The 23295-nt window shown below is 48.8% G+C and overlaps 1 protein-coding gene across 2 annotated transcripts; it reads right to left on the bottom strand.

Annotated features, from left to right (window-relative positions):
• Window positions 1–333: 333 nt before the first annotated feature.
• On the bottom strand, window positions 334–22097 carry Dnajc27 (DnaJ heat shock protein family (Hsp40) member C27). 2 transcript variants are annotated; one of them, XR_003735113.2, is made up of 8 exons: window positions 21795–22097; window positions 18475–18557; window positions 15569–15638; window positions 13509–13673; window positions 12503–12625; window positions 6884–7044; window positions 1096–4113; window positions 334–1064 (listed from the first exon to the last, which is right to left on the bottom strand). XR_003735113.2 is itself a non-coding variant. In XM_028875184.2 (7 exons), the coding sequence occupies exons 1-7, from the start codon at window positions 21882–21884 to the stop codon at window positions 3981–3983; spliced, it is 825 nt and encodes a 274-aa protein (XP_028731017.1). In that variant the 5' UTR covers window positions 21885–22097; the 3' UTR covers window positions 334–3980. The 2 variants fall into 2 exon arrangements, 1 of the variants encoding a protein (XP_028731017.1); XM_028875184.2 differs by having other exon boundaries at window positions 334–4113.
• Window positions 22098–23295: the final 1198 nt, after the last annotated feature.

Here is a 23295-nt window from a genome sequence, read left to right as displayed (position 1 = left end):
GAAGCCTGCCACAGCCATACAGTTTGTAAACAAAATAAGTCTCTGTGTTTACTTGGTTGGGTCTGAGCGGCTGTGGGACTGGTGGGTGAGAGAGATTTGTCCTGACTGTGGGCCAGACAGGAAAATTCTAGCTACAATACCTGGCTCATGTTTTTGAGATAGGGTCTCTCTTTGTGATCAAGGTTGGCTTCAAACTCATGATCTTCCTGCCTCAGCCTCCTGAGTGCTGGGATTATGGTGAGCAGCACGTCTTGCTGATGAGGAACTGGATTCCTGTTGAGTCTAGTTTACACCGAAGATCAGCGTCTCAACAAATCAAGGCAGCCAGCAGACCAGGGTTTGCTATTTGACTTTATAAAAATACACAACTTAAATTCATATGACACTCTGTATACAAGACAGAAACAACGGGTAGTTGAACACTTTCAGTTATTTCAACAGAAAGTAAATATGTGAATTACTTTGTAGGAGCAGTCACAGTCAAGGGCAAGACTATGCAGAGAGCAATCGGTGCAGGGAACTAACCCAGGCTGCCCATCTTTGCAGTCACAGTCCTTCCCCAAGAGCCTCTACCAGTCAGCTCGGCACCGCACTGTGTGACAGACACAGCTACTGAATGCCCACACCACAAGTGAACACAGTCATCCTCCCCAGGGACAGTGAATGGCACAACCAATGTCCAGGGGCACTACCCGTGTCTAAAACTATGCTCAGCACCAGGGGCACTACCCGTGTCTAAAACTGTGCTCAGCACCAGGAGGAGGAGGAGGATGAACAGCTCCTTGCTTGTGTGGCCTGCGGTGGAAATTGCTTAGCTTGATTTTACAACTAAATTCATTTTCAAAAGTTTTCCAGAAGTGCTGGGGGACTTAGCTCCATGGCCTGCAGTGTGAGGGAAGTGCCATTCCAGACCTAGAAGAGGGCACTGTCCCTGCCAAAGGCGATCCCCTCATCCTCCTGGTGACGGCTGCCACTCTAGTGGACTAGCCTCTTGTCCCTGATTCAGAGCTGGCAGGCACTCCTTGCTTTACTCTGATGAGCTTTCAGCCACCCAGCTGCCCGACCTATGGCTCACTGACCACCCAGCTGCCCTACCTATGGCTCACTGACCACCCAGCTGCCCGACCTATGGCTCACTGACCACCCAGCTGCCTGACCTATGGCTCACAGACCATCTAGCTGCCTGACCTATGGCTCACTGAATTAAGAATTAGGTACTAGTTTGCAGGTATAAAGAAGTATTTATCATTTGAGATTTCAATCAGTGAGAACATACTAGAATAAGTTTCCTGAGGTAAATACAAGCCTTAAAGAATGGTGTAGAGTTTATAGGATGCCCGCGATTTTATCCTCAACATCTGGACTCTTAAGTTAACAGGCTGGTAAAACCAAGGACACATTGAAATGGATATAAAGTGGCGGTGCTTAAGTAAGAGATACGGACAGTGGAGAACGGCCGTTCCTAGGGAGGCCCAAGGAGAGACGTCTCTGACACGAAAGGAGAGGATTTCTCAAGTGCTGGAGGTGGATGGAGAAGTGACTCTGAGATGCACCAGGGATTTCCAACAAGGTGAGGAAGTGACCCTTGTTGATGACTCAGATGTAGAAGACATGGCTTTTCTCTAATAACAGTTGGTCATATGTTTTATCCCTTTGGAGGGACACAAGGTCCTTTAAAGTTTTCAGCCACTGAAGTGGCTGAGTTGAGACTCCTGCTGATACTCTGAGATCTTAACTGGGTAAAGAGTTTTAAAGAGCATGAAGGAAAAAGCACACACCTGTACCAAGAACTGAAATGAATGCAGGGGTCTGTACCGGTTTCAAGAAGCTAAGGTTCATTTTGAGGCATGCTTCGATGGTTCTAAAGCCCTGCTGCTGGATTGTAGAAATCAGAAAACCCTGGGACCCTGAGGCTCAACCTTCTCATTTTATCGACATATATAAAGTAGAATATAGCCACCCCAAATGTTAATAAGGTCTTAGAAACAGAGTCTCAAGAGCTAAGAGGCAAGCCCAGGCTACATTTCAGCAAGTCACTCTGAGGGACCCGAAAGGGAACACTGAAGTGCCCTGCTGTGACTGTTCATCTGCCCTCGGTGTGGAACAGGTGTCTTTAACAACCGTGCAGAAGACTGGGCCCCACGCTCGGGCTGACAGCCCCAAGCATGATCCCTCATCCATGTGACCCCACCATCTGTCCAAGAGCAGGTGGGCAGTGGGGTGCATGAGGCAGGAAGGAAGCCGCAAGCAGAACTGAGGCCCACAAGAACCTCGAGTGGAATTCTTGGACCAGAAGAAATCATAAAGCCACATCCCAGACCTCTTCATCGTTTTTTTTACACAGATCTGAATTCATGAAGGACAACACTTTTAAGCTCAGTACAGCTGAGCACAGCCATACGAAGTGAGGCTACTATGGAGGAGGGAATATCCCAGAAGCCTGCGGTGGCTTGGCTTCTTAGGTGAGAAAGATGTTATCTAGCAACCATCATGGGACAGGTGTTGAAAGGTCACAGTCTGGTCACGGTTTTGTGTCCTTCAAAACTCCAGTTAGCGCAGGTGGCTGCAGCTAAAACTACGAGTGACAGAGTCAGGAATGAGGACCGGAGTCGAGCCGCGAGCCAGCTCCCCTGCGCTGTGAGAAATGCAGCCCCAGGGCTCCATCCAGCCCCATCCTGCAGACCAGGCCCAGACAACGGCCTGAGGGATGCGTCTCTATGCGAAACGAATTTCATACTCATAGTTTAACAGTCTCTTCAGAGATTTGGAGCCCAAGCAGAAACGGTAAAGATTCTGCCCAACCCAGGCCCAGGACGTCCCACTGTGCCACCAACAGGTCATACTTATTTCAAGTCAGCTGAGCCTAGGGCAACACTAGCTAGGGATTCAAGGAGAGAGGTGATGGCGGATGTGGGGTATAACAATAGAGTTGGGCGAGAAGAGAAATGAATTAACACTGGTGCCCAAGAAAGAGACCTGCTTCTGGGAGAGTGCCTGCCTGCCTCTCTCACCACCTGTGGTGAGGAACGAGGAGAGGGACAAGTCTTTGGAGGGACCCTCCTGGTGCCCAACACACCCGAGCTCAGCTGGCCTTTCCCTGGGTGGTGTGGCTCAGTGCATACTCCCGAGTGATTCTGTCTTGGCCTCTGGTCCCTCGTCCCCAGGGGCACAGCACTCCTTGCTGCTTGCTACTAGGTCAGAGCAAAGACCTAGGATCCAGGGTAGGCTTCAGGGTCCCCAGCTCCTGAGGACACTACCCTTCTCTCTTAGCGCGGGCTCGTCTCTCCCCCTGCTGGCTGAAGAGGGAACAGAGGGAATGTCCTAGAAGGGCAGGCAGAACTGAACAGTGTCACCTCACTTTACATTCTCCTCAAGGGTGCTTGTTTTTCTTTTTTTTTCTTTGAGAGAGTCTCGCATATAATCCAGACTGGCCTCAAACTCTCAATCCTCCTGCCTCATCCTCCTGAGTGCTGGGATTATAGGCACGTGCTACCATGCTTGACTTTATCTATAGACAAGAAGCGGGGATGCTAAGCTCCCAGGGCGGGTGCCGTCCACTCACTCCTGTCCTCCTCCTTTCTGTTTTTATCCCCTCCTCTGTGATGGTACACGGATGGATGGATGGGTCGGGGGGAGGAGAGGCAGGTGAGTCAAAGTGTCCTACTGCCCTCCCCGTCTCTAGAAGCCTCACGGACTTTCAGAAGCCAATGCCTAAGCGATGCTACAATTACGAACGCTGAGTTATCTGGCCGTAAGAAAGGAAACGCAGTGCCTAGGAGACGTGGGGCTCTCCCTCACACCAAAGCAGGTCATCTCGCTGCGAAAGGCCCACAACATGGCACAGGCACCCACACTATTAACTCACAAATGACAGCACATGAGGGAACCGAACGGTGAGCATCTGGGGAGGAAACATCCACGCTGGTTATTTCACCTCAGGGGAGTCTGCACTTGAGGCCGCCCGTCGCTTCCTCTGCCTTCTACTTGACGTTTTTCAGGAGGGCTGTCCGGGCATTCACAACCGCTTTGAAGGCGTCTTCACTGCCGGGCGCTACACATTTGTCCGGGTGAAGCAGCACAGCCAGCTTCCGGTAGGCCTTATTGACTTCCTCCCTGCAAAAACAGCCGCGCTCTGTCAGTAACCAGGCTGGCCCCAAATCCCGCATCCCCGCTCTCTGGACACACTAGGCATCCCCCTGCCATCATTTCCTTTTCTCAAAGGTAGGATAAAAGACTAGAAAACAACAATAAACACAGGCCCTCTACGAGCAGAAAAACACAGTTGGGGGCTGGGGCTTTAGCTCAGTGGCAGAACGCTTGCCTAGCAAGCGCAAGGCCCTGGGTTCGGTCCTCAGCTCCGGGAGGGAAAAAAAAGAAAAGAAAAGAAAAGAAAAACACAGTTGTAAGTGAGTCTAGAAGTCAGTCCAAGAAGTGCCAGCCACTGCCAGGCAGCTCTGCACACTCAGGGGCAAGAGCAAGCCTTCACTCACTGAAGGGATGAGAGCCTTTCTCCCTGGGAAAATCCTCAGGAGAAGCTTCTGGAAGAAGAGGGACCTGTGATTAGCACAGGGTGGAGGATTTGGAATGCCAGGGAGGAACTGGCAGAGAGGCTTAAGCAGAGAGCAGATGTATGGCCTCCAAAGCAAAACACTGGGTTTGATCGACAATAACAATAGTAGGCATTCTGTGGCAACAGGCACTGAGAAAGCTGTTTCTCAAAGTTGAGAGACAGGCAGATTACCACAGAGCAAGTTCAGATGGAGGCGTCCGTGAGAACAGCCAAGGGAAGAGAGCGTATACCCCAGGAACACACGTCAGTGGGAGCAGCTGGAGATAAAGGAGGAGCTGCGGGATGGATGGGCTGGAGAGGGCTGGAGACGACAGGTTCCTTCGCCATCCCCACTCCTAGCTACCCTCAGGTGTCAGGCTCTGTCCCCACTACATGGCTTTCCTTCCCAAGCTTCTGTCATCAGAGGGCCTGCGATCCTGTCAGCATGGCATGGCGCTGTCAGGGGCCTTTGCTCTCCTGTTTCTGTTGGAAGGACTTCTCACAGCACTCTCCCCATTACAGAGATGCCCCTTGCTGGCTTGGAGATGGTACCGAGTCTGGTGTCCATCTGGAGAGACTAAGGTCTCGGGTGGCAGCAATAAGTCCCTGTGTCTTAGGCACACATGCCAGAGCTCTACCTGCTGCTGGATGAGCCCTTCCGAATTTTCTTGTTCTAGCTTTGCATGTTATAGCCTTTTTTTTTTTTTGGTTTTTCGAGAGACAGGGTTTCTCTGTGTAGCTTTGGAGCCTGTCCTGGAACTCACTTGGTAGCCCAGGCTGGCCTCGAACTCACAGAGATCTGCCTGGCTCTGCCTCTTGAGTGCTGGGATTAAAGGCATGCACCACCGCCGCCGCCGCCCGGCTGCATCTTATATTCTACACATGCAATGTGGAGTCTTTTCTATGCAATGTGTTTGTGGTGTGTGTGTGTGTGTGTGTGTGTGTGTGTGTGTGTGTGTGTGTGTGTGTGTGAATACCCAGAGGCCAGAGGTCAATGCCAGCTGTCTTCTATCACTCCCCACCTTATTCTTTAAGTCGGGTCTGTTACGCCTCAACATGGCTGCTTTAGCTACACTGGTGGCTGGGGAGCTCCAGGGATTCACCTGTCTCTGCCCTCCCCAAACTAGGATCCCGCTACACTGACATGCCTGGCTTTTGTATGGGTGCTGGAGTGCAAACTCGGGTGCCTACTCTTACGTAGCCAACACTTTATCCACGGAGCCTCCTTCCCAGGCCTACATATGCAGTCTTGGTACTGCTCATCAAAGGCACCCCCTTCGTGGAAGAAATTAGAACGGTCAGAGTTTGTATCTACCCAACAACCCTGTGTCCTTAAGGTGAGTACACATCCCCTCCTTCTCCAAGACGGAGTCTGGGGCAGAGCCAAGGGAGCCACTGATTTGGGGAGCATGTCTAGATGGGCTCAGTGTTATGCCTGGCCCCTGCACTGAGAGCCTGTCAAGATTTACAGGTACAGAAAAGACTCTCAAGGGAAGTTCTGGAGAAACAAGATTGGCGCGGGTGTGTGTGTGTGTGTGAACACTGTATCACCTACGGACGGTAGTTCAAGAACTGTAAGCACATTTGGCCCCAAGCAAGTACCAGAACTCGCTAGAATTTAACACTCAAGTTCAAGGATTTGTCCCGAATGCGCCAACGTCATTTGACAGACACAGTTGCACAGATAAACTTGTGATTATACGGGTTAAGGAAACAGAAATCGCAGAGGCTCTGGAATTTACCAGAGCTCTGGCAGAGTCGAGATAGCCAAAATCAATAAAGAGCCGACATTTTCTTCTTCCACCATGCCCAGCTCTTCCTAAATCAATCTTTTGAATAAAACGGGCAACTACACATTACCCAGTCACAGTTGGGAACGAGCAGGGCTTATGAGGAAGGCAGCTGGGCCCACGGTGTTCCTGGGCTGAGAGGCACCACTGTCTGCTGGGGCCTCAGGGAGCCCCATTCCACTGAACACCAGTTTCCCCAGGCAAATGAGAGCACGTTGACAAATCTTTCTTCTTCTAAAAGTCTGTGATTTATGAATTATTTTTTGTCAAGTTTTCTAAGGTTGTGGAAGATTCTTGCTCAACAGTTGAAGGTGGAGCAAGCCACTTCGCCAAGTGTTTACGCGAACACGGCCCAGCTCGCTCAGCGGGCACCCGGCCTTCTGTTTTATTTCTGTGTTGTTGGTGGGGCAGAGTCCTCGTGAAACTCGTTTCCACACAACTTCGAGGGGCCAGCCACTTAGAAGGAGAAAGATGGCGTCGCACTTTAGACACCAGAGCCCCGGCTCTTACAGAACGCTGCACCAGGCCCCCCAGACCTGCTTACCTGGAGGCCCCGGGTCTGACTCCCAGCATGTCCCAACTGTCCTTACTATTTCGGATTCTGCGAATGGTGTCTGCTTGTTCTTTGGTGAAACTAGCACTGTTATTGGCAGTAGGGCGCTTCCCGCCATTTTCACACAGGTCCACTATGGACACGTAAAAGGTCTGCAGGGAGAAAACACATCCCAGAGAAGTGATTCTGTGAACTAAGAGTTTCTCTCACACAGTCGGTAACTTTTCTGTTGTTGTTGTTCGAGACAGGGTTTCTCTGTGAAAAAGCCCTGGCTGTCCTGGGACTCACTTGGTAGCCCAGGCTGGCCTTGAACTCACAGAGACCCGCCTGCCTCTGCCTCCCGAGTACTGGGATTAAAGGTGTGCGCCGCCGCCGCCGCCGCCGCCGCCGCCGCCGCCGCCGCCGCCACCACCATCTGACTCACTTCAGTAACTCTTACAAGTCAGGAGTAATACACTTACTTGGAAGATATTTCTCACTTGATTCAACTATATTTATATCCTTGGCACTGAGGACGGACCGCAGGGCCTTAGTGCACTACCCAACACCCTAACTACATATTTTTAAAACAGAAAAGTGTGAGCTAACTTAAATTTTATTAGTTTAATTTAAAAAATTAGAATGATTCATAATTCTACTCTCAGAGAAGCACATTTGGAGTTGGTGATAGATGAACACTGTTAAAAATCCAACAGTAAACTCTCAAAACCTTCTCCCTGATATAGGCACATTAGCATATTTAGTATCCCTACAGAAACATCTGCTACAGCACATGTTGTATGCAAACACACAAACATTTCACCTCGTGTGGGTCTGGTGATGCATGCCTGTCATCCCGGCTACTTAGGAGGCTAAGGCAGGAGAAGCAGGAGGTCAAGGTCTACTGGATCGACAGAGAGGGTTCAAGACCAGCCTCAGTAACTTAATGAGACCCAGTCTCAAAACAAAAAGTGAAAAGGAGACTTGGGATCAGCTCAGTGGCAGAGTGACTGGTTAGCCTGAGCAAGGACCTGGGTTCAATCCCTAGATCTGCCTTGGAAACGTCCTACATTTACAGACCCTCTTTGCTCTCTAGTGACTCCAGTATCCTATTATGTGGCTGTTTATTTAATTTATTTAATTCCCTATTCCCGGACTAGCCTGTTATGTTAAGTCTTTCAGTCACTGCAGACAGTATTGAATCGTTTTGTTTTTGTTTTTGGAGACAGGGTCTCACACCGCCGAGGTAGGCCCTGAACTAGGCACACACAGAGGGTGATACTGAACTCCTGATCCCTGTCTCTGCCTCTTAGTGCTGGGATGACGGGTGTGCATTACCAGTGCAGCTCTGCTGTGTGCTCCTGGGTGACCTTAACCTGAGTCTTCTGCAAGAACAACACCTGCTCTTAACCTCTGAGCCTCTTTCTGTAATTGTGAGTAGAGTGAGTCTCTCCCTCCCTTCTCCTTCCTCCCCTCCTCTCTCCTCCCCTCCTCTCTCCTCTCCTCTCCTTCTCTCTCCTCCCCTCCCTCTCCTCCCCTTCTCCCTCCCTTCCTCCACTCCCCTCGTGCTAGGCAGGTACTGTGCACTCCCAGTGCCTAGAACTATTTTAATTGATGGATCTCCTCTTCCCTTGGTTTCTCTTGAAATATCTTCCTCTCTGATTTCAGATTCTTCAACAGCGCCCTTTGTCTCCTTTTGTAAATGTATCTTTGGGGCTGAGAACTCTGTAGTTAAGTGTGCACTGCTCTCCTAGAGGACCGGAGTTGGGCTCCCAGCACCCATGCTAGATGGCTCACAACTGCCTACGACTGATGCCTCTGGCCTCCTCACATCACATGCAAAAACACATACACATAATTAAAAGAAATCTTTTAAAAATGTATCTTCCCCACAAGCTCCTCTTTCTCATTTCCAGGAACTGCAAACGACTGGGAACCTAACAAGAAACTTAACATCTGGAAAGAAAGAGCATCATGGGAAAAACCACCAGACTAGGACCACAGGGGCGCTGGTTCATGTGTGTGATCTTAGGATTACCTTTGCTAGCAGAGTCAGATCAGACAAAACCACCTTCCTGCCGGCACAAAGTCTCTGTTAAGCGGTAGGAAATCGAGACAATGTTTATCAAACCGAGTCACCAGGAGAGCACAGCTCCAGGCTTACCTACAGGACAGTGCTACTGTCTCTTCTTGTCAGCCTACCCACCATGCCTACCAAGAGCAGTCAGAAGGATAAAAGCACCAAGAAGGGTCACAGTTCACAAACGTCACTAGGGTTAGGGTTGACATTGCCTGGGATTAACTTGAAATAGAAATATGTAGATTCTGTGGGCACAGGTAGTTATTAGCACTCGTGGTGACAGAAGACCAGCCGTAGTCTTCCGAGGAGGCGTGCGGTCAAAGTGGTAACTCTCAGGTCTTAGCTCCATCCATCCCGTGCACAGTGCTAGACCAGACCTCCTGTCGACCATCCCACAGAACACTATTTCCAGGCGGTGGACAGCAGAAGCATGAACTACTGAGAGGCAAGCAGGACTCTTCCTAGAGGCCGTATCTGGAGCGTGCAGACACAAAGCCCCACTGAGAGAAGGGGGCAGAGGCAGAGACCAGAGTCTAAGGCTACAGCAGGGCAGGAATCAGCAGAGCGAGCTACTGGGCAGGAGGGAGCTGGGCAGAGCTGGGCCCACTCTAGGTGGGGTTTCCATGTGGGTTTGGAGCTAAGAACTAGGTTACTCATGTGAAGACTAAGGCCACCTGAAGCTTGCCAGACAGGAGCTGAGAATACAATCCTTATTTTCTAGGGGAAGAACTAGCCCAAGACACCTGAGCTTGGCCTTCCAGAAGACCTAATCAACACTCCTGATATCCCCCTGGGGCACCACAGAAAGGCTGTACCTTAAGAACTTCACCCACCCTAACTACACCCAAAGCCAAGAGGCAGAATTTGGAAGCTAAATCCTGCTAAATTAGAAGGTTTAAGAAACACTTTGGACTTCCTTCAGATCTCTGACATTAAGCAAAACTGCAAGCTTACACGAGTTCATTTCAATCTGTCTCCTGCAACAAGAAGCGTCATTCTCGTGGAAAAGACAGAGAAATCTGTGGGGTCTCTACAATGCACTCTCCACAGATGTGGTACCCAGTCAATACATCACTACCACACAAAGAAACAAGAAAACATGACCGATGTCGGGGAAAGCAGTCAGCAGTAACTGACCCCACGCTGGTTCAAATACTGGACTTGATAGACTTCACAACAGCTGGCTGTAAGAAATACTGTAAAGGAAATAAAGGAAAATACACCTAAAGAATTAAAGGAAAATATATTGATATATCTTTAAAAAAATATCTTCTTTGGGCACTGAAGAGATTGCTCTTGAGAGGACCTGGGTTCAGATCCCAGCACCCACATGGCAGCTCACAACTGCCTGCAACTCTAGCTCCAGAAGACCCAACACCCTCTGTCCTCTGTGGTACCAGGCAAACACACGCTGCACATAGAAAACAGGCGAACACTCATATGCATAAAGTAAAATAACTTTAAAAAAAAAAAAAAAAAAAACAGGCTGGGAATAGCCAGGCTGTGGTGGCGCACGCCTTTAATCCCAGCACTCAGGAGGCAGGTGGATCTCTGTGAGTTCGAGGCCAGCCTGGTCTACAGAGGGAATCCAGGACAGCCAGGGCTACACAGAGAAACAGGTCTTGAAAATCCAAGAAAGAAGGGGCTGGGGAGATGGCTTGGTTGGTGGGACTCGCTGCACAGCATGGGGCCCTCAGTCTGATCCCACTTTTAAATGCTACACACAGTAGTGTGTGTCTGTCACCCGGCACTGGGAGGCAGAGACGGGTGGATACTGGGACTTGCTGGCCAGCCAGCCTAGGGGAGCTGGGGAGCCCCAGGCCAGTGACAGACCCTGTCTCAAAAAACCAGGGGATGGCACCTGAGGAATGACACCCAAGATTGTCCTCTAGCCTCCATATGTGTGCGCACACACACATCAAAAAGAAACAAGGAAAAGATTCCCCATATTTGATGAAAAATACCTCCCCTTTATATAAAAGTGTTTTTTTTAACATGGGGGGGGAGTAGTTAAGAGCACTTGCTGCTCTTGCAGAGGACTTGGGTTTGATTCCCAGCACCCACAGGGCAGCTCACAACAGCCTGTGTGACTCCAGCTCCAGAGGACCCAACACCCTCTTCTGACCTCTGTGGGTACCAGGCAATCTCAGAAATGAACAAATCCCAGGTAGGATACATATAAAGAGAGGCACACCTCAGCATAGCCCAGCTGCTGCAAACAGACTCTCCAAAGCATCCAGAAACAGAAATCCATATGCACACTGTGGCAGATGTGCCCTATACCCCCCCCCACACACACACACACAAAGAAATGACCACCTTCTCAGGCTGCCATGTGAGCACATCCTTCTATATTGCCTTTTGGATTTATGCATGACTGGATTCTGCAATGATGGTCTCCTAAGCTAACTGTGACCTCCGTGAGCTGCTCTGTGAGTACAGGGTTAGACATCTTTGTGTGCCAAGGCAATTTTGCTACAGCAAGGCTTCATATGAATGTCACACCATTATCCAAAGATGGTTTTGAAGAAAAATCTTCATCCCAGTGAAGTAACACACTAACTTGCTCAAACCTGATGACCACCACAATCACCTGGAGTGTTTTTTCAAGGCACAAATTCCTGGGCTCTAATCAGGAGTGGTGGCACACGCCTTTGAGCCCAGCACTCAGGAGATAGAGGCAGGTGGACCTCTGTGAGTTTAAGGCTAGCCTGGTCTACAGAGTGAGTTCTAGGACAGTCAGGACTATATAGTGAGACCATGTCTCAAACAAAATAAAAGTAAAATATCCCTAGACGCCATGGCAACTTGAGGTTTCTAGAGGTCTGAAGCAGATGTGGCGTGTTGAAGAATTACCCAGGTTCATTTTGACTGTCTCCTTGCTGGGATCAGCATCACTGTGGAATGTTTGTGAGGGCTTTTCTAGACTGGGTTAACGGCCTGTACTCTTCAACTGGGACCTACAATAACCCCCTCGTGTTCCTTAACTTGCTTTTGACAGGTTATTTGACGGCAGTAATGGAACAGGTGTTGTGGATATCATTCTATATAAATAAAACACTGATGGCCAGTGACCAGACAGAAAGTAGGTTGCCAGGCAGGAAGTAGGTGAGACAAGGAGAGAGGAGAATTCTGGGAAGTGGAAGGCTGAGGGGGGAGACACTGCAGCCACCACCAAGAGAAGCAGCATGTGAAGACGCCGGTAAGCCACCAGCCACGTGGCAAGGTATAGATTTATAAAAATGGGTTAATTTAAGATAAAAGAACAGTTAGCAAGAAGCCTGCCACGGCCATACAGTTTATAAGTGATATAATCGTCTGAGTGATTATTTTATATGTAGATTGTGGGACTGCGGGGCTTGGGGAACCTGGAGAGAAGCCCTCCAGCAACAAACAGGAGCTAAGACATCAGGTGACCTACAATAAGAGCAGACAGATCGATCATCTCTCTCGCCACCTCTCCCTTTCCACTTTGACAAAGTCCCATGACTGTTCTGCCCCTCAGGATCTTAACTAGACACTGGCATGGCTAGATCAGGATGTCTGCTTACCTGGAACATCTCACTGATTCCCTCTCCAGTTTGTGCTGATGTCTCGAAGTACAGGAAGCCCTTGCTTTCAGCCCACAGACGCCCCTCGCTTTCATCAACGCAGCGGTGTTTGGTGCAGTCAATCTGAAAGACGAAGTCAGGAGGGGGCAGAGAGAAGATCCGCCCGTGTCCCACACACCAGGCCCAGTGACTCCCCACCACTGAGCCTCGGGCAGTGTATACAATCACCAGGTTAAACAAGACCAAACCACGAACCCCACCGACTGGTTTTCTAATTTAGGCTGCATTTCCCACTCCTCCCATGGGAAAGCAGCTGCTATGGACTTCTGTGAAAGTGACTTCATGATCTGTCCTACCCAGGGGTCACCTTCTGTTGTCTGCCATAAGCAACCCACTCCCACCAAGTCAAGACATGACTATCAGGCTTTTCCTGATTGTCCCCAGTGTGCTTCCTCAAGGTGGACACCAAAAGAAAAAATGAATAAAAATCCAGTTAGACCAGGTTTTGTCTCAGAGACGTTTTCAAAGGCTACCAACTACTGATTTCCATGTTAAAAACAGCGCCTCGGGCTGGAGAGTGGCTCAGAGGTTAAGAGCACTGGCTGCTCTTCCAGAGGTCATGAGTTCAATTCCCAGCAACCACATGGTGGCTCACAACCATCTGTAATGAGATCTGGCGCCCTCTTCTGGCCTGAAGGGATATATGCAAGCAGAAGCAGAACACTGTACACATAATAAATAAGTAAATCTTAAAAAAAAAAAAAACAAAAAACAGCTCCTCCCCAGCGCGCATGTGTATCTATGTTTGAAGACTGAACACGATGTCTCAGTACACCACGCAGGCTGGCCTGAACTCTCTACATAGCTCAGGTTGGCCTCCAGTTCATAATCCTCCTGCCTACAGTTCCCGAGTCCTGGAATTACAGGCTAAGCTACACATCCAGCTCTTGCCTCTCCGTATCCTCAAACTCACAGTTGTGTTAGCAAACCAATTCAAAGCAGTTACCTTGTTGGCACATACAACAAAGACAATATTGTCCATGTTCCCGTGAGACCCAAGCTCCTGCTTCATTTCTGCCAGCCACGAATCCAGGGCATCAAACGAGTCTTTCTGTCCAACGTCATAGACCAGTATCACACCTTGCGTGTCCTTGTAAAATTCGTTTCGTACCTTCAGATGGAAGAACAGAGGCACAAGATGTTGGCTCTGTGATCTTTGTAAGAATGCACCTCACAGCCATTAACTTAACAAAGTGTGTCCTCTTTTATATTCAGAGTACTCATTATTATATCTCAGCATTTACTGGCTTTTATAGGACTTTATACAAAATGAAAATGAAACAAACGAATCTGTAGGTCAGGAGAATTTTTTAGCAAACACAGATCGCAGCTCCTCAGAGGCAGCGCTCTCTAGCTGTTGGTAGACTCAGAAGACAGTCCTGTCAAGAACTTCTCAGGAAGGTAGGCAAAATGACACGATTATGAACCACACAAACATCACATCCCAGAGTTTACCCAGCATTCCAGGCAGAGCTTCCAGACTGTTCCAGGGCTATACACCAATGTTCCACCCCAAACTCAGAGCCCAGTGAAACCAGACGGTCAGGAGCTAGGCTAAGGTGGCAGGCAGCTCTGGGTTCACGTCCACTAGAAATCGTGTGACCTTGGCAATCCCACAACCTCTCTGTACTTCCCGTCTGTAGAAGGGGATCACAGTCCTAGGTCTAGGTGAGGTCATGAAGGCATCACACTTAGCATGGCGCCTGGAAAACCACACATACAAGCTCCTCCCCCTTTCTTCCTTGCATTCTGTCTGACTGTCCTGAGATAATTCATCAGAAATGGCAACTTGCCTCTGGGACATGGCTGCAGCTCTCAAAAGAGCTGACAAGAAGAAGAGGGTGAACTCAAGTGGTCGAGGCAGTGAGACGTTGGGTGGGCTGGAATTCTGGTAGGAACCTGGCAGAGAACACAGCTCTGTTTTTTTTTTCCCCCACAGGATCCCCGAATGCACTCCGACTCACTCTAGCTAAGGAGTCAGAAGTCAGGAAGCAGGGGTGGTAGGAATGCCTGTTATAGCAGCGCTCAGGAGGCTGAGACAGTGATTGTGAGGTTAAGGCCAGCATAGGCTATGTAGTGAGTTTGGGCTAGTCTGAGCTATCTAACAAAACTGGGGGGGGGGGGAGGCATTTATCTTTCACACTGGGCATGGGCTCCTGAGCATTGACAGAAACTTTTGACCAAGAACATGAGGGTCTATGATTACCTTAGAGAAACCTAAGAAGCAGTCCACCACAGTAAGAAACATCAGCACAGCCAGTCCCTGCCTCCAAAGAGAGGATGGCTGAAAATGTCTAAATGTGCTAAGGGCCTTAACTTACAGATTCAAGAAACCGTGAAAAGGCCCAACAGCAAGATCCAAAAAAGATGCGCTGAACCGAGTGAAATAAAGTGCAAACATCATCTCAGTGTTGCGGACAACGTGAGGCAGGCGATGCTGAGGAGGGATTCCGCAGTACTCACCACGTGAAAGAGCGCAACGGTAACCTCTACCCTAAGAAATACAGCCAAGGCAGGCAGAAAGGGGGAACTAACAAGATAAGGACTGAAGTGAAGAGGCCAAGCCAGCAAACAGGTCACAAGCAGGGAGTTCATGACTGTCTAGAGACTGCCACACAGATGACATAAACCAAGCAGGGCTGCGTTGCCTTATTCCAGGGAAGCCGCAGGGCTGGGCGAGTGACAGGAAGGTCACACAAGGCCCTGCCATGAAGGAGTGACCCTGCTGAGCTGTCCCATCCACACTGGACTATGACTGTCAGCCACGCACACTCTGGGCTGAGGCCTTAAGGTGGAAATGTCGTCTTCATTCAAATGTTTAAACATTAGCCACCAAACTTCCCATCTCGACTCCAGGGAAGTGTAAGCGATCGAGGAGTATCCACTAAATTGAAACTCAGAAGGCAAGTCACTAACAAGAGCTAAACTTGACCCATGATTTGAATCACCTCCCCACTGTCTCCAATGCCGAGACTGGATGTCAGTTCTCTAAGAAGGCTTGCTTACCTCATAGAAGAAGGGGTGTCCAGCCATGTCGAAGATGTTAACTTTGATTTCTCTGTCTCTGACTTGGACCCTGAAATATTCAAAGGGAAACAGAGTCACATTTCCAGAGGCTTTCTTCACCCTCCTCCTAACTCCAGATAATCTTTACAACAGAAGCCGGCAAGCTGGCCCACAGGCCTGCCTCCCTGCTTCAGAACACTGAGCCCCGACTAAGGACCTAAGGACCCACCTTCCACCTCAGATACTTCAGTCCATAACCCTGAACCAACAAGCTGCCCCCGCCTGCCAAAGGATGATCCCAACTGAGCTTGCTGACTGTTTGTGTCCCCTGGGGGTGGTCGTAAGACCCTCACCGGAGTATCCAGCTTCTCCCTACCACCTGAGTAAGTAACTCTGCCTTAACCTGCAGACAGCCCTGGGGAAGGGGTAGAGTATACAGGCTGGGAAACACGGGGGGGGGGGGGGGGGGGGGGGGAGACGGCCAAGGGGTGCCATCTGTGCAGCTATGGGGAAGCCCTTATCTCAGCTGGTAAAGACTTGCACCTTTTGGGAGAGGGGCACCCACACCACGGATAACCCCTCACCTACGCTCTGGAAGTCAAACAAACACATTGGTCCCCTAGGTGGAGTCTCGTCTTGCTTTGTCATTGAGACCTTGGGAGGAGGGGTAAATGTTACTTAGGTCTCCCCCTGGGAAGGAATTTTAGCACTATTCATCACGGAATAATCATCTTTAAAAAAAAATAGTAACAACCAGTATTGAGTAACCCAATGCACCCTGTCTCAAAATAAACAAACAAACAAACAAATAAGTCACAATCCTATGGCATCATACAGCAATTTCCATTTTTTAGATAAACTAGGTACTGATATGGGATCTGAACGAAGGCGCCTTAAATAGGATGTCCCACCACATCAATGATAAACTCCATGCCCTGAAATAGAAAAAGTAGAAAGAAATATGGATTTCAAATGAAGAGCTTCCTAACTTTCACAGTCAAGAGCAACAGACTCCATACTTAGAGAAAATGTATAAAAACACCTTTTGCTGCTCTCAGCTGGCAAATGGCCACAGAATTTACATGGAACTCTCGGGTCCTACTTTGCCACCGACCTGAACTACTTAAATACAGTCTGAAGGGACACACATAAACTTGACCTTGCCCTTCAGACAACTGACATTCTGCTATGGACACACCTCACCAATTTTACTGACCTCCTTGAATATTGCCTTCACATTCTGATACGGAAATTTTTCTTTAAGAGCAACTATCTAACAATATTTATCGAGCAGTCACCAGGGAGAAACACTGTACCAGGTACTTGGAGAAAACATACAAAAATCCCTTTTACAGCACTCACTTTGGATGAAGGATATTAAAAAAACAAAAACAAAGAAACAATCAACCTGACTGACCAGGAAACTCCCTCCCTCCTGGCTAGCTTACAAAGTACCAGAAGATGCTCTGCAGGTTGCTGGGGAGAGAAGAGATCATGATCTCCCCCAGTGGTGGGCCCTCCAGGCTACAATACCCACCTGCCTGGCGTAACAGTGGCACGCAGTTCTGAGCGGGACCAACCGACCACTTTGATCAGCTACGAGGCCTGTTCTACAGGAGAGCTTTCATGCCTGACGCTGTAAACCTGGTCAAGGCCATGGCCGGGAGACGACAGAGGACAGGGAGACACACACACACACACACACACACACACACACACACACACACACACACACTGCTGTTTTGCTCAATGATCATGAGGTCAAACTGCCTTCTCAGTATTTATTTTAGACCCACAGACTTGTGTTGTTCTCAGCTTTGGTCAGAGAAGCTTCTTGTGATGGGTCATACAGACATGCCTAACTGGTCACAGTGCCAAGTGTAAGTGGCTATGAACGCTTCCTTATGGATCAATTGTCTGCATCAGCCTCGACTGAGCCAGTTCAGGGAGCATCAGGCCAGAGGCGGCAGAAAGAATGTCAGAGCTGGCGGGTAGGGAACAAAGACAGGAAATGCTGACTGACAGATCAGCTCACAGACCCTGGGGTCACCTGGACAAGACCAGATCAAGCCAGTCAAAATTCCGGCATGGATCGAGCACCTTTGGGTCCCACACCCCTGGCAGAAGAGCGACTGGCAGCCGGTGGCTGCTGAGGGAAGGGGAGTATCTTTTGAGAACGTGGCCAATGGTAGGTTGCCCGTGCTAGTGGATGGGCTCACACCCATGCATGTGCGGAGGTAATGGTGAATGATACGATCAAAATATATTATACAAATGTATAAAACTTTCAGAGAATAAATACAAATACTAGCAAAAGAAGAATAGCCCTTTCTCAAAGTCAGAGATAGTAAACGTACAAATAACACACACACTCTAGTCAGCTGCAGTTCCACGGTTAAGAAATGTGCTCTTTACCCCAACTCTACTCTTCGGGGGCATTTCTCTTGTTGTTTTAATCCTCTCTCCAACCATTCTCGATTCACCTCCAAATAAATCCCCACTTACCCCCAACTTCATTATTCTCTGATCTGCCGGATTCCAACAAACTACCAAGATCATAAACCAACAACAGACAAAACAGCCTTAAAACCCACTTGCTGGCAGGACCCGAGTACATGGAAATCTGTCCTACGAAGCCCCATCTGCCAGCGAGGCTTGCGCTTGCTCATCGCTGCCAAGCCCACGTCTGAAACCAGGTCTGGACTGGCAGGTTCCTAATACGCTGGCTGGCTGAAAAGATGGCACCACGTACCTGAAGAAGTCCCTTAGCCCCGTCTTTTCCAATTTGTCTTCAGAGCCTCCCTTTCAGTGCAACCCACACACATGCTCTGATGTAGACACAGACTCTCTCAGGACACACTCTGAGGATCTGTGCCATGCACAGGCCAGAGGAACAACATACTCACTTGGTGACTCCATAGTCAATTCCGATTGTCGCCAGGTACTTGGACACAAACCTCTTCTCACAGTAGCGCTTTATAATGCAGCTCTAGAAAGACAAGAATTGCGTGCACTTAGTAATACACACTGGAAAGATGTGTGAGGTAACACATTCCTTCACTGAGCTTTCTTCAGTCACCTCACTGGAAATCAAAGTGTTTTCAAATGCTAGCTGACATGGCGGTGGGTGCCTGTAACTCCAGCACTTGAGAAAGAGAACTAGAACAACCAAGGGATCGAGGCCAGCCTCAACCATACGAGAGAGATCCTGTCTCAAAAATAAAACAAATCCCCCAAAAACAAAAGAAAAAAAAGCATCTGAAATAAGTATTTTTAAAAACGAGGGTTTTATTTGTAGTTTGTTTTGAGAAGGTCTCACTCCTGGCTGGCCTGGAACTCGCTATGAGGATCAGGCTGCCTCGCGCCTCTGCCTCCCTAGTGCTCGGATTAAAGGCACGAGCCACCAACCAGGCCACAAGTGAAGATTTTAAAGAAAAAAAAAATTGAATTCTTACCTTCAAACTAAATCTGGATATTTTCAGCTGTATTCCCAACCACAGTGCTCTTTTCTTCTGCAGATCTTTTCCATCCTTCTACTTCTAACACCACGAAAACATCCACATCCAGCCTTGACTCCCTCCCAGGACCAGAGCCACACACCTAAGCATCTACTAGATGGTTTCTGCTCAAATATTCTGCCATCATCTAATTCAGCATGTCTCCAAATGAGCCTGTCTTGCTGACATCTAGCTCTGTTAATCAGGCCATCATTTTCCCAGTGACAAAGGACCAAATGGTTAAAGTTATATTTGATTCAAGGCCCAAGTCTAAGTCTATATTATCATTATCCTTAGTGCCAATATCCAAAAACAAAAACAACCCAGATGGGTGAATACAATGTATGCCATCCATGTGATGGACTATACTTCTACGATATGAAGAACATACTGACAGACAGCACAACAAAGACTCACCTTACACGAGTTATACTAAGTAAAAGAAGTCTGCAGCAAAAGAACACATGGGACTCCACCAATACGAAATAGCCAGAATAGGCAAACCCACAGAGGCAGGAAGTGGGTTAATGGTTAGGGGACACAGGGAGAGCCTGCTAATTGCTACATTGTTTGGTTTTTTTTTTCAGGGGATGATGAAATTGTTCTATAATTGATCATAGTAATGGTTTCACAACTCTGTGAATGAACTGAAAATCAGTGAACTGTATGTTTCAAATAAGTGATTTCTTTGTGAATTATATCACATTTTGTTTTAAATTTAAATTTCATTTGTAATTATGCATGGATGTGGATGTCTGTGGATGCAGGCACATCTGTAGGTGGCGACAGAATAGAGAAGAGGGAGTTAGATCCCCCTGAGCTGAGATATAGGCAGTGAGAGCCCCATCTGACATGGGCGCTGGGAACAGAATGCTGGTCTTCTGCAAGAGCAGCAAGTGCTTTTAACAGCCGAACTCTCTCTCCAGCCCACATTAAGGCTTTCTTCATTCAAGAATTTTTATGGTTTTTAATCTTTGGGGAAGAAAAAGGTTATTTCCAATATTTTTTTCTTCTCCCCCCAATTTGTGTGTGTGTCTGTCTGTCTGTATTATATGTATGTGCTCCATGTCTGTCTGTCTGTGTATGTTGTACGTATGTGCCCCATGTCGGAGGTCAACTTTTGGAATTTGGAAAAAAGGTTCTCTACTTCTACCATGAGTTCTGGGGACTGAATGAGGTCACCAGGCTTACGCAGTAAGGGCTTTAACACCAGCCCACCCCAAGCCCAAGGGCTTATTCCTTTCTATGTGGGAAACTTGAAATTTCTCAGTGTACCCTTGTTTATATTCTATTCAACTTCTTGCACTGACAATGTACTCCAGAGCCCCATGCAAGTTTTCAAAGTGTCCTAAGATCTGAAATCGCCTAACGTGCTCATTCATCATTGACCTCGTGTCTTTTAATATAGTATGTTAATTTTGACAGCATATTTTTAAAAATAGTAGTGAATAAAAATGACGGTTACATTTTTATTTAATCTATTAAGCACATTTTCCAAAACTGTCCAACTTTTATCTACACAGGAGGCCAAAATTTAGGCAGAAAAGGGAGTTTTAATTAAGCGGATGGATGTCATTCTTCAGCAGCCATCCATTTTTCTATTAGGGACCTGGGGCTTGCTGATTAGGCTAGGCTAGTCAGGGGTCCACGGGTCTCCGAGCCTGTACCACTATCTCAGGTTTTTATTCTAGATAGTGTTTTTCACGATTGCACAGCACCAACTGAGCTATATTCCCAAATCTCTTTGCCTCTTAAAACACAGTTGGAACATGGTTAATAGTCAATAAGTGTTAAATTTCAACGAACACTTTGTTAACACACACACAACGATACCTAAGTAGTCGGGGGAAAGCTAAGGAGTAAGGCACTACTAAATATTCACTGAACATCTAAGTGCAGCGCACTGGTTTAAATATTCCCATTAGCAGGTCTTCTGCATTTGCGGGAGTACAGACACCGCTTCTACCCCCCTCCCCGTCACTGATTTGTCGACCTTGGGATTCTTCACCAACAGCTTCCGCTCATTAAGGGAGAAAACTTGAGTAAGAATAGGCATCTCAATTCATTTGGGAAAAGCCCTAGGTCACCGCTGCCCATCTGAGAGGAAGTTTAATAGCTAATATGCAACAGACAGAACACACAGAAAGACGGGGGCGGGGGAGGTTTCTCTGAGAAAACGGACGTGACAGTATGAGAAATTTAACGCAAAAACCACGTAGGATGCCAGGCAGCCAGTGCACGTCCCCTGAAAACACATTAAATTGTTATGTTCTGGTGATGGGAACGTGGACTTGCGGGCTCTGCCTGGCGACATTTTTCTGAATCCACCACCTCACAGGCATCCCTTTAATCGCCACAGCTAGGAGGCAACGACTCTCCCCACCTTCTTGTCTTGGACCCCTCTCTGGGAAAGCAAATTTTGGTATCTAGGACTACCCATTTGGGACCTAGGACTCTTTACTCCCTTCAAAATACAGTCAAAAGGTCAGAGGCCACCCCAGGCACCTTCTTATGGGCAGTGGCGTTGGTAAAGAGCGTGCAACCCAAAGGTCAAAAAGGTCAAGAGAGTTCTCTGGAGGCTGCAAACCCCGGGTGAGCGCAGGGATGCTCCGGGATGGAGCCGGGATGGAGGCGGGGCTTCGGGCCGTTGAGTGGCCACTCTCTCGGCCAATGGGCATGCCTCTCCCGGCACGCGGAGGTCCCGCCCCCTCGCAGCCTGCGGTACTCACTTTCCCCACTTCGGCGTTGCCCATGGAGATGACTTTGATGCGGAGGGACTTGGCTGGCTCTTTGCGCTTCGGCGGCACGTTGGCCTCCATCGCCCTCGCCCTGCCGAGGCTGCCGCTTCCGGTGTCCCTGCTGCACCCCGCCGGGCAGCCCCGTCCCTCAGGCCTCCTTGCCCAATGGCGGAGCCGCTGCGCTCGTCACCGCCCCGGCCCCGCGGCTCGCCATCCCCAACCGCTGCCTGGCCGCGGACGGACGCGGGCGGTTGGGAAGCGGCGAGCCGCCGCGGAGGGCCAGCCGAGTCTCGCGATGACAGCGCGCCGTGACGTCACTGCGGGGCTCGGGAGGACAGGGTCTCGGCGTCGGCGTCCTGGGGGTCCAGTGCGGCGGCGCGACGCCTGCAGGAGATCGTGCCTCTTTGCTTGGTCTGCACTCCGTGGCAGAAATGTGGCTGTCACGGGGAGGTTCTGAAATTCGGTGTAAGGCCCAGCCACGCCAAAAATTCTAAGCGAACCATGCCTTTTTTTTTTTTCCCTGCAATCCTGGCCGATGGGTGCCTCTGCTGCCTCCCCCTCTCCATCCATACCGTGACACCCCAGTTTCTGCAGGGGACTGATCCCAGGATCGCAGTGGATTCTGCGGATATTCCAGTCACACAGAGATGGTGTCATTAGCAGGGTGTCACTCGGGGAGGCAGAGGCAGGCAGATCTCTGCTATGTTCAAAGCCAGCGGGGTTATATAGTGCAATCCTGTTTCAGACAAACAAAAATATATAATTTTTAGGTAACCATATAATCCTTATGTAACGTCTGCACATCCTCAGCCTACTTTAAGTCACGTCTACATTACTTGTACTACTATCTTTGGGTTACTATTGCTGTGAAGAAACCATCGGGAGCTGATGCAGAGGTCATGGAAGAGTTCCGTTTACTGGCTTGCGCCTTCTGCCTTGCTCAGCCTGCTTTCTTATAGAACCCAGGACCACTAGCCCAGGGATGGCACCACCCACCATGGACTGGGCCCTCCCCCATCAATCACTAACTAAGAAAATGCCCTACAATCTGATATCATGGAGGCATTTTCTTAATTGAGGTTCCCTCCTCTCAGACGACTTAATTTTGTGTCAAGGTGACATAAAACTAGCCAGCCTAACTACCCAGTACAAGGTAAATGCTATTACAATATAAATGCCATTATTATGTAAATAGCTGTCATTCTATATTATTGCCCTTTAGGGAATAATCACACACACACACACACACACACACACACACACAACACGAACCTACATGTTTAATACATAACCGTCGATTTCCACTACACCACCCTCCTGTTGCTGATTGTTTTTAGCAGACTGTTGCTTCACTCTGCAGACATCCTGCAAGGGCAGAGGGCCACCTGTAAGATTTCTTTCGCTCACCTAAGAAAATGGTGTCAGGAGATGAGCAGTGAGAGTCAGACCCTGGTTCTGGAAAAGGACCTTGGACAAAACTCTTTCCTTGTTG

The sequence above is a fragment of the Peromyscus leucopus genome, chromosome 22 (assembly GCF_004664715.2).
Source record: "Peromyscus leucopus breed LL Stock chromosome 22, UCI_PerLeu_2.1, whole genome shotgun sequence".
Classification (NCBI taxonomy): Eukaryota; Metazoa; Chordata; class Mammalia; order Rodentia; family Cricetidae; genus Peromyscus; species Peromyscus leucopus.
The sequence above is the reverse complement of the archived record's forward strand: the minus strand, read 5'-3'. Positions and strand labels throughout refer to the sequence as shown.

Excerpts from the sequence above, each read along its gene's own strand:
- Dnajc27 (XM_028875184.2), bottom strand. The coding sequence starts at position 21,884 with ATGGAGGCCAACGTGCCGCCGAAGCGCAAAGAGCCAGCCAAGTCCCTC. Across the intron at positions 13,674-15,568 it reads GACACCCCTTCTTCTATGAG|GTACGAAACGAATTTTACAA; the intron begins GTAAGCAAGCCT and ends TTCCATCTGAAG. Across the intron at positions 7,045-12,502 it reads GAATCAGTGAGATGTTCCAG|ACCTTTTACGTGTCCATAGT; the intron begins GTAAGCAGACAT and ends TTCTCCCTGCAG.